Source organism: Tursiops truncatus, chromosome 1, assembly GCF_011762595.2.
Source record: "Tursiops truncatus isolate mTurTru1 chromosome 1, mTurTru1.mat.Y, whole genome shotgun sequence".
NCBI classification, from domain to species: Eukaryota; Metazoa; Chordata; class Mammalia; order Artiodactyla; family Delphinidae; genus Tursiops; species Tursiops truncatus.
Genome location: NC_047034.1, coordinates 71,741,743 through 71,757,634, shown reverse-complemented (window position 1 = coordinate 71,757,634; position 15,892 = coordinate 71,741,743). Strand labels below are relative to the sequence as shown.

The window sequence follows — 15,892 nt, the reverse complement described above, 5'->3', positions numbered from 1 at the left end:
CTGGTTCTTTGTTGCTCTGCGGGCTTTCTCTAGTTGCAGTGAGCGGGGGTTACTCTTAGTTGTGGTACGTGGTCTTCTCATTGTGGTGGCTTCTCTTTGTTGTGGAGCACGGGCTCTAGGTGCGTGGGTTTCAGTAGATGTGGCTCGTGGGCTCTAGAGCACAGGGTCAGTAGTTGTGGTGCATGGGCTTAGCTGCTCTGCGGCATGTGGGATCTTCCCGGACCAGGGCTCGAACCCGTGTACCCTACATTGGCAGGCAGATTCTTAACCACTGTGCCACCAGGGAAGCCCCTGGATTGTTATGTTATATTAAGGCAAAATTCTTCCTGGGACTTTAGATCAGCATCGTCTAACAGAATTTTCTGCAAGGTCGGAAATGTTCTACATATGCATTGTACGACAACGGTAGCCACTAGCCACATGAGGCAACTGAGAACTTGAAATGTGGCTAGTGCAACTGAGGAAGTGAATTAAAACAGAAAGCAAAGTCTAGAAAATGAGAATAACTAACTCCTTACCACTATGTAGCCATTACACAGGAGAGGGAGATCTCTATGTATTACAATAGAAAGATGTCTAAATTATATTAAGGGAACGAAGCAAGTTGCAGATGCAGGACAATATGTATAGTATGATTTCTTTCTTCGAAAAAAAAATAAATATGTGCTTGATTAAACACAGAAAATATCTAGAGAGAATTAACAAAGACTGAAGAATAGAACTCTTTCTTTTCTTAATTTTTCATAATAAATATTTTTTATTAAAAATAAAAATATATACACACACTTTTTTTTTAAATTTTTGAGTCTTCACTGCTGCATGCGGGCTTTCTCTAGTTGTGGCGGGCAGGTGCTACTCTTCATTGCAATGTGCGGGCTTCTCACTGCAGTAGCTTCTCTTGTTGTGGAGCACGGGCTCTAGGCACGCAGGCTTCAGTAGTTGTGGTGTGTGGGCTCAGTAGTTGTGGCTTGTGGGCTCTAGAGCGCAGGCTCAGTAGTTGTGGCGCATGGGCTTAGTTGCTCCGCGGCATGTGGGATCTTCCCGGACCAGGAATTGAACCCGTGTCCCCTACGTTGGCAGGCTGACTGTTAACCTCTGCACCACCAGGGAAGTCCCACACACACATTTCTGATTCATAATCACTGGAAAATCTGTACTGATAAACCCCAATCTAACCTGATATTCTTTACTCAACATTTATTGTTTATAATACATAAATCTGCATTGTATATATATAGCTATTTAAATGTGAAGCCTTTTTCACCCATCTATAGGTTTATCCCCCAATAAAAATGTTTTAAATCCTTAGAAATGGAATCCTGTCTTTGTAATCTCTATAGTACTTTCTATGTAAGTCTCTTTACAGCAGGTTCTTTACAAATGTTGCTGAATAATATAAGTTCTGGGGAAAGCCTATAACATATGGATACTGCACACACGTTTGGACCCCCATCTGTTTAGGTGCAAGAACTACAATAGACAGCTTCCGCCCATACCATACAAACGGGGGTCAGCCAATGTTCTCAGAGAACCCATTTGGCAAACATGTTGAAAAATCATTTAGGAAGGTTTCTTCTGAGTTCTGCTTAGCTTTTAGTACCCTGATTGTGGAACCTGCCCTCTGGGTCTAATTACTTTTTTGACTGATTGACAATGTCAGCATCTACCCAGCTGATCTCAATTTTGTGTACCCACCACCCCCCCTCTAGTACAGCCTCTTATTTTTTGCAAATGAGACTCACTTTTAATAATATGCAGAGCAGATGGTACTAGGAACATGTGAAAATGGTTAGCCACGTAATACTACCAAAATAAACCAGCATATGGCTAAAGTTTGGTACTGTGATCTATATCTAGCATCATTTCCTATTTACCAGCACTCACAAAATTCAGCTGGTAGATCTGGGGATCCAAACCTATCCTAGTCATTGGCTCTATGTTCTCTTTTTTAAATCTATCCTAATAAGGAAACAAAAAAATACTGTTTTAAAGAAAGAGGATTTTCACCCTCCCCACTAACCATTATTCTATTTCCTCGATCAACCCTTATCATACTCTTATTTCTCCCAGACCAGTAGTGTCCAACCATCAGGATATATAAGAATTAGATACCTAGATGATAACCATTAGTGATTCTGATTCAGTAGGTATGGAGTGAGGTCCTGGAATCTGTATCCTTTTCTTTCTTTTTTTTTTTTTTATTTATTTTGGCTGCGTTGGGTCCTTGTTGCGGTATGTGGGCTTCTCATTGCGGTGGCTTCTCTTGTTGCAGAGCACGGGCTCTAGGCATGTGGGCTTCAGTAGTTGGGGCACGCAGGCTCAGTAGTTGTGGCGCATGGGCTTAGTTGCTCCGCGGCATGTGGGATCTTCCTGGACCAGGGCTCAAACCCACATCCCCTGCCTTGGCAGGTGGATTCTTAACCCCTGCACCACCAGGGAAGTCCCTGGAATCTGTATCTTAACACCATCCAACAAATACATCCCTACACTCCCTGATTCTGATTCAAATTCTAGGGACAAATTATGAGAAACACCACCCAGAATCCCAAAATCCTGACAGCCAACTCTGTCTGGCCTTTCCTCCTCAACAGCCAGCACCTCAGCTCTTTCAACCAAGGTGATAACAATCAGGGTACCAAAGCTGCTGCCCTAATAAAGCCATGAAAACCTGACTTAATTACTATCAATATTTTGTCTTAGCTTAGGTCTAAGGACAAAATGCAGAGCTTGCTTATGAAGTGTCACATGCATTTAAAAAATGCTTTAATGTCCCCTGAGACTTCTTTGATTGAGATATGTTCCTAGAATATTAACCTGGTTTCTAATCCTAGCAGTATAACAAATTGATTCTATAACACAGAGCAACACAATGAATTTCTCTGAAACTTTTACAAAATGGATAGAATTATCTTTGTCCCTGTTCACTCCTTTCTGCAGATATTTTTGAGCCTTGGTATCTTGGACCTTGAATGCATTGATAGAAAAAGGAAGTGTCAATAAATGAACTTCAAGAGAATAATAAATCCCCCAAAAAAGTGACATAAAAAAACTTCATGTATGTAGATGTGTACATTTTTCTGGGAAGTGGCTGAACAGCTTTCATCAGATTCTCAAAGGGGTAAGGGATGGAAAAGCTAGCAGCTTAGACTCCTATCAGAAGACTAATGCGATAATACATCAGTTGTTGATTATTAAGGAAATGACTCTCCAGTTAATATGTCAATGACTCAGCTGCAAATTTCATCCTTTTCTCCTTCATGCAAGTTTGTGCATTGCATTGCTTATTACCACTTCTGCTATAGAAGGTGGGTGGAGAAGAACAAAAATGCTAAAATTCAAACCAATTTGCTTCTTGTTACCTGTCTTTTCTAAATGCTCAGGGAATTTAAATTTAGGACTAAAATTCTTCCTATTGCCACATTAACGTGGAAAACTAAAAGGTAACGTCATATTTGAAAACTCTCACGGGAGGCACATCGAACTATTATCAGTGATCCCTCTGCGGCATGAAACTGTCATCATGAGGAAAGGCTTTAAAGTTTTCTTTACACAATATTTGATTTCTTTACTCTAAGCACGTATTACCCTTATGGTTATAATACAAAATATAAGAGAAAACTCTGGGGAGCATATATTCTACAGAACCTAAATACATATTATCTCAATGTCACTTCCACCCATCTGATTCCTCTCTTGTCACTGTTGTCAAATATCTTTCAAAGGTCCATCTCAATTACCACCTTTTTCATGTTGCTATCTCTGGTCATGATAAACAATAATTCTCTCTCTTCTAAAACCTTAGAACAGAGTTTATGCCACTTTTATGGTGCATCTGAGTTCATTCAACTTCATTAATCTGAAATGTATCATGCATTTAACAATGGACCAGGCACCATTCATACATGTTTACTCCCTAACAAAATGATCACTTTCCTCTATCCCTCATAGAACCTAACACACTGCCTTGTAAAAGAAAGTACTCAATACTGAATGCCAAATTATATGCAATATAGTTATTAATAGCTTTATAAGGTAAATATGAGAACTTACTTTCTTTCATTCACTTATCCTAATTTATTCCTGGCTTTACCTACCCAAATATTTACTCAGTCTATTTCCATACAAGCTATATGTTCTCTTATTTATCTTAAAGCATTATCCTTTCAACACAAAAATCTTACAGTAGTTGTTCTTAGAAGACAGGGTAAAGAATAAAGATATGCTCTGTAAGTTGTCTGTAATTAAGTCTGATAGGACATCATGGGATCCAGAAATAGGAGCAATGAATTTGGCTACGGATTAAAGTGAGATAGTGAATGACTCTGTTCACATAAAAATGCAAGTAAGACTTTGGTTCAGTTATACACATTTTTTAAAAAGTGTGACTCTTCCACAACACAACCAGTATGAATATCCTGGTCACTCTCCATTGAAGAGAGTTAAAAGGAAACAACAATAGTAAAAAAAATTGCCCTGATTCCATCAAAAGAATCTGGAATCACTACAAACTAAATCAATCTCTCATTTCCTCTAAATTTACAGAAACACTGCACAAAATGATGAATGGTAACTGACTTTCATTATAGTATGCTTAAAAAAAAAAAACCACCAAAGACAATTTTAACAATGTATTGTTTTAAAGTAAGAATTTTACTTATATTCTAAAACAAATAAGGGTTGCAGCAGGGATTCTTACACCATGTATGGCTGTAGTCAACATTGTTTCTGTCTGATCAATTCTCCTTCCCTACTTCTGGAAACACTGTCACTTCTTTTGGGTAACTGCTTACTCCAACCCCGTTGTTTACAAGGTGCTGCCAATCACAGGACTCCATGCTGAAACAGTCTCCCTATCAAAGCCATGCAATACCAAGACAGTGGGCATGTGATCAAACCCAACCAATCAGTTGTTCCTCTGGATTTTTCAAACTGGAGCCTGTAGCAGAGAGTTCTTCTGACGTGGGGACAAACCAAGAAGTGAATGATGTGCTTATGATCATAGTTCCAGCCTTGTAGAAAAAAACAGGTTTCAGAATGGAGTTGACTGACAAAAAGTAGAGATGACAGCTGTTGAGAGGGAAAGTGGGTCTCAATTCCACTGTAGGTTTTTCTGCTCTTCCCAAAGTCTGGTTTCATTCAACAAGTTGAGAGTTAGGATTCTCAACTTCAGCAAGTTGAGAGTTAGGACGTTTCACCTGCATCAGGAAGAACCTTAACTAACATGACAGTCTTCGAGTGAGTCAATGCACTCTCGTGAAATCATATGTAAAATTATATGTACGTTTATGTTTCAGGAGAGGAATCTTAGCATTCTAAAGATTCCCCAAAAGACTCTTTAACAAAAACAAAAAGGAGGGGGAGTGGAATTTAACCAAAAACACCCCTTTCTTTAAGCTTTTAACTAATGAAAATTTTACCAGAGACCATGGACAGAGTAGATATTAAATGCAAACAAAACCACTTACCTTCATTCCCCACATCATCATTCATAAGTCCCCCCAGCCACATCTTCCAATCCTCATCATCTGCTGTGTTGGGGTCATACATGTCTGGGGTGATGTCTGGAGCTCGGAGCTCTGCCTCTAGTTGCCCCAGGGGAACATCTTTCAGAGGCATCTTAGAGCGAGTTCGGAATGCAATGAGACTGTCATCCATGGGCTAGCCAATGGAGAAGGAAATAAAAACATATCACTGAATGCCTAATGCTTTCAATTTCTCCAAACTTCATCATATCCTGTGTGTTTCTCTTCTTAGCTTAAAACACAAGGTCTCTTCTCTAAACCATATGGATTTATTATTCTTTGTCTGAGAAACTTTAAGGATAATGATATCAAATTTTTTTTTGTAGGAGCCAACGTCTTTTTTTTTAAAGGTTATACTCCATTTATAGTTCTTATAAAATATTGGCTATATTCCCCTTGTACAATATATCCTTGCACCTTATAATGATATCAGTTTTAAAACCAACATTTCAGGAACATTTATAAGAGCTTTATTAAGATATAATTTACACACCATAAAACTCACTCCTTTAAAGTGTATAACTGAGTGGATCTTACTATATTCACAGACTTGTGTGACCATCACCACTATCTAATTCCAAAACATTTTCATCACCCCAAAAAGAAAAGCCATTTCCCTTAGTGGTAGCTCCCCATTCTTCCATGATCCCAGTCTCTGATACCCACTAATCTTTCTGTCTCTATGGATTTGCTTATGCTGGACATTTTATATAAAAGGAATCATAGGGACTTCCCTGGTGGTCCACTGGGTAAGACTCCACGCTCCCAATGCAGGGGGCCTGGGTTTGATCGCTGGTTGGGGAACTAGATCCCACACGTGTGCTGCAACTAAGAGTTCACATACCGCAACTAAGAGTCCGCATGCCGCAACTAAGAAGTCTACATGCCACAATTAAAAAGATCCTACACGCCACAACGAAGACCCGGCACAGCCAAAATAAATAAATAAATAAATATTTTTTAAAATAAATAAAAGGAATCATACAATATGTGGCCTTTTGTCTCTGGCTTCTTTCACTTAGCATGTTTTCAAAGTTCATCCATTTTGTAGCATGTATCAGTACTCATTCCTTTTTTTTGGTAATAAAATTTATTTACTCTATTTTATTTTTGGCTGTGTTGGGTCTTCGTTGCTGCAAGCGGGCTTCTCACTGCTGTGGCTTCTCTCATTGCAGAGCCCAGGCTCTAGGTGTGCACGCTTCAGTTGTGGCTCACGGGCTCTAGAGCGCAGGCTCAGTAGTTGTAGCGCACAGGCTTAGTTGCTCCATGGCATGTGGGATCTTCTCAGACCAGGGCTCAAACCTGTGTCCCCTGCATTGGCAGATGGATTCTTAACCACTGCATCACCAGGGAAGCCCCTCATTCCTTTTTATTAAGAAAAAAAGAAATGAATAATGTCTACTCATACTCTTTGCCCATTTTTAAATTCGGTTGTCTTTTTATTGTTGACTTACAAGAGTTCATTATATATTACAGATACAAGACCCTTATCAGATATGTGATTTGCAATTACTTTCTCCCACTTTCTGGGTTGTCTCCACTTTTTTGATGTATCCTCTGAGGCACAAAAGTTTTTAATTGTGACGAGGTCCAATGTACCTATTCTTTTTGTCATTTGTGCTTTTGGTATTGTATTAAGAAACCACTGCCTAATCAAAGGTCACAAAGATTTACTCTATGCTTTGTTCTAAGAGTTCTATAATTTTAGCCCTTACATTTAAGTCAATAATCTATTTTGAGCTAACTTTTTGAGTGTGGTGTAAGGTAAGGGTCTAACTTTCTACTCTTGCATGTGGATTTCCAGTTGTCACAGCACCATTTGTTGAAAGACTATTCTCTTCCCATTAATTGGTCTTGGAACACTTGTCAAAGATTAATTGACCAATAAATTTAAGAGTTTATTTCTAGACTCTCAATTCTGTTCTACTGATCTGTATGTCTATTCCTTTCTTTTTCTAAAAAGATACTTTAAGAGAAGTATCTTTTTTTTATTTTTACTTTTTAAAATATTTATTTATTTATTTGGCTGCTTCGGGTCTTAGTTGTGGCACACAGGATCTTTTGTGTGGCATGAGGGCTTCTCTCTAGTTGTGGTGTGCAGGCTCTAGAGCGTGCGGCCAGTTGCGCGTGGCCAGGGGGAAGGATAAGCTGGGACGAAGTGAGAGAGTAGCATTAACATATATACACTACAAAATGTAAAATAGACAGCTGGTGGGAAGTAGCTACACAGCACAGGGAGATCAGCCCGGTGCTTTGTGCCCACCTAGAGGGGTGGGATAGGGAGGGTGGAAGGGAGAGCATATGGGGATATATGTATACATGTAGCTGATTCACTTTGTTATATATGAAAAACTAACACAACATTGTAAAACAATTATACTCCAATAAAGATGTTAAAAAAAATAATAATAACTGGTTGGGACTTCCGTGGCAGTCCAGTGGTTAAGACTCCACGCTTCCAATCAGAGGGTGTGGGTTTGATCCCTGGTCAGGGAACTAGGATCCTACATGCCACGCAGCACAGCCAAAAGAAAAATAAATAAATAAAAATTTTTTTAAAAAAAGAAGAAGAACTGTCTAATGATGGAATTTAGAAAGTCATCCTTTGACAGTAACCATAGTAATGACTGTTTCAATCAAGAACAAGCAATGGATGTTAAAATTAGTGGGTGAAAAGATATTTTGCCTCAAAGATACATATTAATTTAAAAATGGAAAAATAATAATTTTACAGCGAGGAAAACAAGCAGACACCACCTTAATCATGTGATCAAATTTAACATGATGGAATTTATGTGCCTCCTGATATGATGCAATAAAAAGGACATATCACTTTTGTGATATTTGTGCCAAAAGTGCATAACCGGAATCTAATTATGAGGAAGTATAAGAAAAGTCAAAATTGAGGAACATTCTGTAAAATAATTGCTCTATAAGGTTCAAAAATGTCAAGGTTACGAAACTTTGAGAAACTGTTCCCAATAAAGAGTCTAAGAGAAAAGACGACTAAATACAACACGTAATCCTAGACTGGATCCCGGATCACAAAAAAAAAAATCATTTTTCTTTTGTTTTATATAAAAGATATTATTGGGACAATTGGCAAAATCCAAATAAGGATTTTAACAGACTATTAATATTATATATCCTTATTTTCATAATCAAATGTCCTCATCTGTAGGAAATATACACTAAGATATTTAGGGGTAAAAGCGCATCATGACTGCAACACACTCTAAAGCAATTCAGGAAAAAATAAATGTGTACAGAGAGAGAGAAAGAAGGAGAAAATGATAAAGCAATTGTGGTAAAGGTTAATATTTGAGGAATCTGGCTGAAGGTTGTTCCTATGTTCCACATTTTAAAATGCTCTCTGTCACATACCTTATTTCTTCCTTAGGAACTGCCATTCTCACTTAATTCTCACTTACAATAAAACAGTACAAACTAGAGTACCAAAGACCTATAATTTCATGACTGTTACTAACTGTATCAAAATTTAATATCTTCCCTTCTCCCTTCCCAATCTGAGCAATGACTAAATTATTCCATTTGACTTTTTCAGCAATTTAGAGTTATGTTTACCTGGAAAGAATCCATGCAGACTGGACTGGAAGCCAGCTCCTCATCTACTGCATGCAACTTCTCCATGAAAGTACTATCCTTGGTCTGTTTGGGCTTTGGTGGGGGCGGAGGCCCCATGGGCACCACCTCAGCACTGATGTGCCTAATGGCAGGTGTGGTGACTTTCTCAGCCTGATTAAAAGGGGCAAGTATGTTAAAAATTAAAGGGAGGAAGGGAAGAGAAAAAAAAAAAAGCGGGAGGAGAGAAGCATGTCTTTCATATGCTAGCAATCTTTCTCTTTCCATTTAGATAGAGGTATATATAAAAACAAAGGCACTGTCAAGTACATTAATCTAATTAGGTTTCATCCTATTTCCAATGAAGCCAACAGGATGCTACTTAGGTTATCAAAAGCGGGGAAATACAATAAAAATGGCTTTAGAATAATATTAGAAAACACATACAAAAAAGAGAAGGGTAGAAGGAAAGAAACTCTGCCAGTCACTCACATTTGGCCCCTTAATAAGAACTCTCCCTGTCACTGAGTTCCAGTTTTGTCTTAACTGTTCACTGACTTAAGGGAATTTGAAATTCAGTTGTAACTAGTCACAAATACCAGGAAGAAAATGGCATGATTACTGATCTCGAATCATGTTTGGCAAAGGGTGACAGCTTAGAATCACCATGGATAAATGATCCATTTATACAGTTAAATAATCTACTTATAGAGCATCTCTAATTTATCTTGCTAGTATGATGTGGATTTACCTCTGATAATATGCCACTCTCCTCATCTGTTTCAGTCATCTCAGAAGACTGCCTCAATCTGGATTTCTTTGCCCCACGTGGAGACGAAGCAGTGCTTTCAACATCACTTTCCAATAAACTCTACAAAACAAATCCAGTTCACTTTCATATGTATGCCCCTACCTCATTCACTGAGTTTGAAGTACCTCAATAGAATGAATCACAAAATATCAATCACTGAATTAGAGTAAGAATAAAATTTAAATAAAAGCTTAATTTGCTGAAGGTAGGAACAGGGATCAGATCTCTATCCTCATCAGCATTGTAAACTCTGTAAAACTGTAAGGCATTGATTTAAAATCCTTTAACAGACAAGTCAAAGAACAAATTAAGAAATAGAATATTACATTAACTATGAAAATGAACGAACTATAGCTACAAGCAACAGTATAAATGCATCTCAAATGACTTGTGTTGAACCAAAAAAAAAAAAAAAAAAGCCACACAAAGAACAGACTATTGTTCCATTTACCTAAGGTTCAGAAACAGTAAAAAATTGAACACAGTGTGTAGAGCTGCATATTTAGGTGATATAAGTAGAAAGATAAGCAAGGAAGTAATTACCAAAAAGTCAAGATAGTGGCTGTCTATAGGGGAAGAAAAGTGACTGTGATAAGAGGTGTCTGGCAATGTTATACTTAATGACTTTAAGGAAGTTTCATAAGGATTAGCTTTATAGTTATTTAAGCTGTATATTTTTTTATCCTATGCACAGTTCTGCATGTTATATGTGTGTTATATTTCATAATACAAGACATGAAAAAATCAAGGGAGCATGAAGAGGAGTCACAGTCTTAGATTTATGCAAAGAAATGAGTAGAAAAAAGAACTGTGTTTCAACCCTCTGTATAGAACAAGTGATATTACTAAGGAAGCAAAGTACACTCTGCCTTGTGGAGCCAACTTTTTTCTATATTACCAACTAACAGTCACACAGGTAACCACTGACCTCTTCAGCAGTCTCATCTTCTTCTTCATCATCGGGCTGGTACTCTTCATCTGAGGAATCATCGTCTTCAAGGTGGATATCCACAAACTGAGGAGGCTACATAAGTACAATTATAGAAAAAAATAAAATAATAGAAAACACAAATCATATGTATTTGGGAAATAAAGGGAAGAAAGCAGAGCAGGAAAAAAAAAAATCCTAAGAGCACAACAAGCAGCTACAGCAAGTAATAAGAGGCAGGAGTTAAAAAGATTTCTAGCATGAGAGTCAAACCTAAGACTAATGAAATGGAAAAAAACAAACCTGGAATTTAAATAAATACACAGGTCCAAAAAAGTTAACAAATAGAAGCATTTCGAAACTGATGAAGTCTTTCTGGGAAAGAATAAGAATTACCTCTTCCAACTTTACCTTAATTTCATTGGCCTTCTTAATTGGTGAAATATTCCATGTTGGAATTACCTACCAACAAAGAATATAAACAGTTAAGTTCCGTTAACCAAAATAGACTATTTTTCATTTTTACTTCTTTACCATCACAAGGAGCCATCAGACTAACACGTAGCTGCAGTGATGTAGGGGTACTGATCTACACTGTCAAATATTTGTCAGAGCTTGGCAGAAGAAAAGGAAAGATGAATCTATTTCCATCATTAGCATCTCTGCCTTAAACCTAGTAAGAATCTGTATTACCCATAAATGGACAAAGTGTCTATATTGTCTACTTTATATTACAGCTTGGGTTCACATAGAATAATAAATATGAAAACTATTTATAAACTACAATAGTACACAAACCTAGGATACTACAGGTGACAGCAGCCTTTTGCCATCAGTATGTCTTAATCAATTACATAAATCCACCATAAGTATGCCTCCAAAAAGCTAGCCATGAAAAGTTCTTAGGGAACGATTTCGGGGTGAAGTGTCAAGTCGTACACAACTTCTTTTCAAATGGTCCAGGAAAAAACAAGACAGACACAGAGAGAGATAAAGCAAATATGGCAGAATTTAACATTGTTATATCTAGATGGAATCTAGATTCACCGTAAAATTCTTTTCAACTTTTTCAGGATTTTAAAACAATAGAGGGGCTTCCCTCATGGCGCAGTGGTTAAGAATCCGCCTGCCAATGCAGGGGACACGGGTTCGAGCCCTGCTCTGGGAAGATCCCACATGCCGCGGAGCAACAAAGCCTATGCACCACAACTACTGAGCATGCACTCTAGAGCCCGCAAGCCACAACTACTGAGCCTGTGTGCCGCGACTCCTGAAGCCTGAGCGCCTAGAGCCCATGCCCCGCAATGAGAGAAGCCACCATAATGAGAAGCCCGCGCACCGCAAAGAAGAGTAGCCCCCCCCCCACCGCTGCAACTAGAGAAACCCTGTGCCCGTGTGCAGCAATGAAGACCCAATGCAGCCAAAAATAAATAAATAAAATAAATAAATTTTAAAAATAAAACAATAGAGGTGGTGGGGGGAAGTTTTTAAAGAATTCTTTAAAACCTCTTACATACTCCTGACACAATACCACTGGAATGCATAATTTCTTGACCATCTAACTGTGACCTAAACGAAATCATCATGAACAAAATCCAATAGACCATTAGGTTCTGTCTCTGTAAGGAGCCTTAGGCCCTCCACATCTCCTCAGTCCTGCCATGTTGTGGCTACTTATCTAGCTCTGTGGAGCCAGGCCCAATACAGGGAAAAGGGAATGATGTGATTCAGGTCCATACCTCTTCTCATGTTTGTTTCTAAACCAATCAATTTTCCTACTGCCAAATCCATCAGGAAGGAGTCAGTCTATTAAGATTAAGAAGCAAGAGAAATGGACTCTAATCTTTGCTCTCCCCACATAAACTATAGCCTTGGGTTGTCTACCTTCTCTGCAACTATATATGTGGTTGGTAGACATAATCCAGAGCCTGATTTGGATCTCCCTGGGTTTTTTTAAATCAAATATGGAATTAATGTTAATTATATTCTATGTCAGGTAGACTTCAGAGAACTTCTGTCACACTGATGGCTGCTTTCATCATAGCTACCACATGTTCATTTGTGATTACTTTCTGGAGAAACATGAAATTTCACTTTATGCAACCAGGGTTAGTCAATTAGACAAATATATACAAATATATATATATGATGTGGCTGTCAAAAAAAGCCAGTGCATAGGGGGGCAGAATTTGCCACCCTAAAATGTATGTCTTTGGCATATTTAAAAAAAAAAAAAAAGCCAATGCAACCTTAGGCTGCATTAAGGGAAATATGGAATCTGAACACTAAGGGAATAACCTAACTTTATTTTATTTTATTTTTTTTTTGGTATGCGGGCCTCACTGCTGTGGCCTCTCCCATTGCGGAGCACAGGCTCCAGACGCGCAGACTCAGCGGCCATGGCTCACGGGCCCAGTCGCTGTGCGGCACGTGGGATCCTCCCAGACCGGGGCACGAACCCGTGTCCCCTGCATCGGCAGGCGGACTCTCAACCACCGCGCCACCAGGGAAGCCCTATTTTACTTTTTTTTTTGGCTGCACCATGCGGCATGCAGGATCTTAGTTCCCTGACCAGAGACTGAACCTGTACCCCTGCAGTGGAAGCTCAGAGTCTTAACCACTGGAATGCCAGGGAAGTCCCAACCTAACTTTAATCTATACTAGTTAAACCCTATCTGAAGCACTAGATCCACTTAAGGCATACTTTTAAAAGGATATGGACAAACTTGGCACATGCAGAAGGAAAGGATCAGATTGGTGAAGGTACTCAAAGCCTTGTCACATGAAGACCAATAAAAAATTAGGGGACGTTTAGCAAGAAAAGAATGTTATAAAAAGATATATTGGTTTTCTTCAACTAGAGGAAAGGTCACGTGGAAGAGGAACAGACATTTCTTCTACAGGGCTACAAGGAACAGAACCAGACAAACAGACAAAAACTACAGTATGCATTTTGGGTCCATATGGCAAATCTTTCTTACTATCAGAGATAGAATGGACTCCCTCAGGACTATCACCTGCCTTGTCGCAGAAGGTAAGCACAAACTGGACAAGTGCTTGTTAAGCAGATAGAACACAGTGCCCAGCATCAAAGAGCTTGCTGTATCAGAATGCTTCAAAAGTCTTCAAGAGGTTCTCATACTTTAGTGTGCAAAAGAATGTACTGTTGTGCTTTCAACAGTGCATATTCCCAGGCCCTACCCATGGGTCCTGATTCCTAGGTCTGAGGTAAGCCCAAGAATGTGCATTTTTAATAAGCACTCTTGAGGAACCCCATACCAGGGTGATCTTGATGCAACTGGTCCCTGGAACACAATTTGAAATACACTACTTTAAACACTTCACCACATATCTCACAACATGAATAGAAAAACTGTCATCACTCATTGCTTTCAACCGCTCCAAATGGTTATCTACCTAGCACTTCCAAAAAAGCAACTAAAATAAAAATAAACTATGATAATGATTTCATATATTGCATCTCCACATGTCTATTTGCCTTTTACAAATATTTCTTTAAGGAGTCAAACCCAGATCATAATAAATATTTCCTATATTTTTTCCCTACAAATAACCTGGAATTATATACTATTAACAAAGCTAAATAAAGAAAAAACAGAACACCCACCACTCCTTTTTCCACCACTTCCTTCAGTTTAGAGCGTGTCATTTTGGGTTCCTAAGAAGGGAAAATGAGAAGAAAACAGTCAATAAAAATCATCGAGTGATTCTTGAGTTTGCCCCCAACTGCCAAATTATTTAAAAACTCCCAAGTGAGTTTGTAAACAACTCACTACACTTAGCCAGTTTACAGACAGTTCTGTTCCATGACATTGAAAGAACGATAACTACTCACAAACATTGGCATATCCTCCGTCTCACTGATGGCTGCTTTCATCATAGCGACTACATGTTCATTTGTGATTACTTCCTGGAGAAAGATGAAATTTCACTTTATGCAACAAAGATGTATCATCTAGATAATACTCATGTCTCTGTAACTCTGCTAGATATATGTAGAGGATAAACGAGAGCTAGATACCCAAATGATTTCAGATTAGAGTAGAGCAAGGCAACTGAAAGCAAAGAAGGAAGTTTTGGAGAGAAGCACACAGCTTCCAACAATGTAGCAAGCAAACGGACCAATCTCATTAGCTGATACTAACAGGAATGGCTCAAAAAAAAAAAAATTCTCAGGTTAACTATCTGCTTAAGAGAAACAGTAATAAACAGCAAAGGCTTTATAAATAGCTGTACTGCTACATAGCAAAGAAGAGTATTTGCATATGTGCAAAGGACTGTAAACTGTTAACTGGGCATCTTTTAAGACACATTGACCCACAAGAGTAAATCCACTGTGAACATTATCATCTTCCATTATCTTTGAATATGCTAAACAATAAACAATCAACTCAGTGGAAGGAAGCAGAGTAACAGTTTATCCTCCCAATTAAGTTCTTTCACATGTGTTCACATTTCAAACTTCTGCTGAGTGCAAAGAGAAGGCTACCCTGAAATGTAAAATATTTTGCCACAGGGAACTCACAAAATTAGTAATTCACACACCAAGACTCAAGAGTTTCCTGAGAACTTTTATTTGCTCCTGGTGAAAGAGTTCTATTCCCATTACACGGCTGCCCCCGTCTTACTCACATGAAGGATGTTTCGCACGTTGACTGCTGTTAGGTTGTGCTGCTTGGCGCCGTCCTCTAAGGTGCGGTCAAGCATGTCATCCAGCTTCAGGTCACAAGCCAAAGTCCCTTCTTCTTGACCCTTTCCATCTCTTTTCCTCTTGGTACCCTTTTTCTTTTTTCGCCTTTTCTCGTTTTCTTCACTGTCTTGCTCTTCTGCAAATAAACCAAGAACATCACAAGAATCACCAAAGCAACTGCTCCCGGAACTTAACCCAAAAAGCCACCAGTAAAAGAAAAGGCCAGCTGTCTGGCCCTGGAAATCAAAGAAGACTAAGATATAACAGCGGTGGTAAAGGCAGATGTGGTAGTACTGTTGTAGCAATAACACCTAACATTCACTGAATATTCCTTTTAT

General features: G+C 38.6%; 1 protein-coding gene across 14 annotated transcripts in view; it reads right to left on the bottom strand.

The window, feature by feature from the left end:
- GON4L (gon-4 like) overlaps window positions 1-15,892 on the bottom strand; it is an 87,741-nt gene that overhangs the window by 47,174 nt on the left and 24,675 nt on the right. For 13 of the 14 annotated variants that reach the window (XR_002176061.3, XM_019933452.3, XM_019933483.3 and 10 more), the window contains 8 exons: window positions 15,497-15,690; window positions 14,700-14,774; window positions 14,472-14,522; window positions 11,255-11,305; window positions 10,844-10,939; window positions 9,856-9,975; window positions 9,108-9,278; window positions 5,466-5,658 (listed from right to left, as the gene is read on the bottom strand). Coding sequence is in view for 13 of the 14 variants with exons in the window: in XM_019933452.3 (XP_019789011.1) it covers window positions 5,466-5,658; window positions 9,108-9,278; window positions 9,856-9,975; window positions 10,844-10,939; window positions 11,255-11,305; window positions 14,472-14,522; window positions 14,700-14,774; window positions 15,497-15,690 (951 nt within the window). In the remaining variant the exon portion in view is untranslated. Of the gene's footprint in view, window positions 1-5,465; window positions 5,659-9,107; window positions 9,279-9,855; window positions 9,976-10,843; window positions 10,940-11,254; window positions 11,306-14,471; window positions 14,523-14,699; window positions 14,775-15,496; window positions 15,691-15,892 lie in introns of those variants that run through there. The other variant, XM_019933525.3, reaches the window with a different exon arrangement.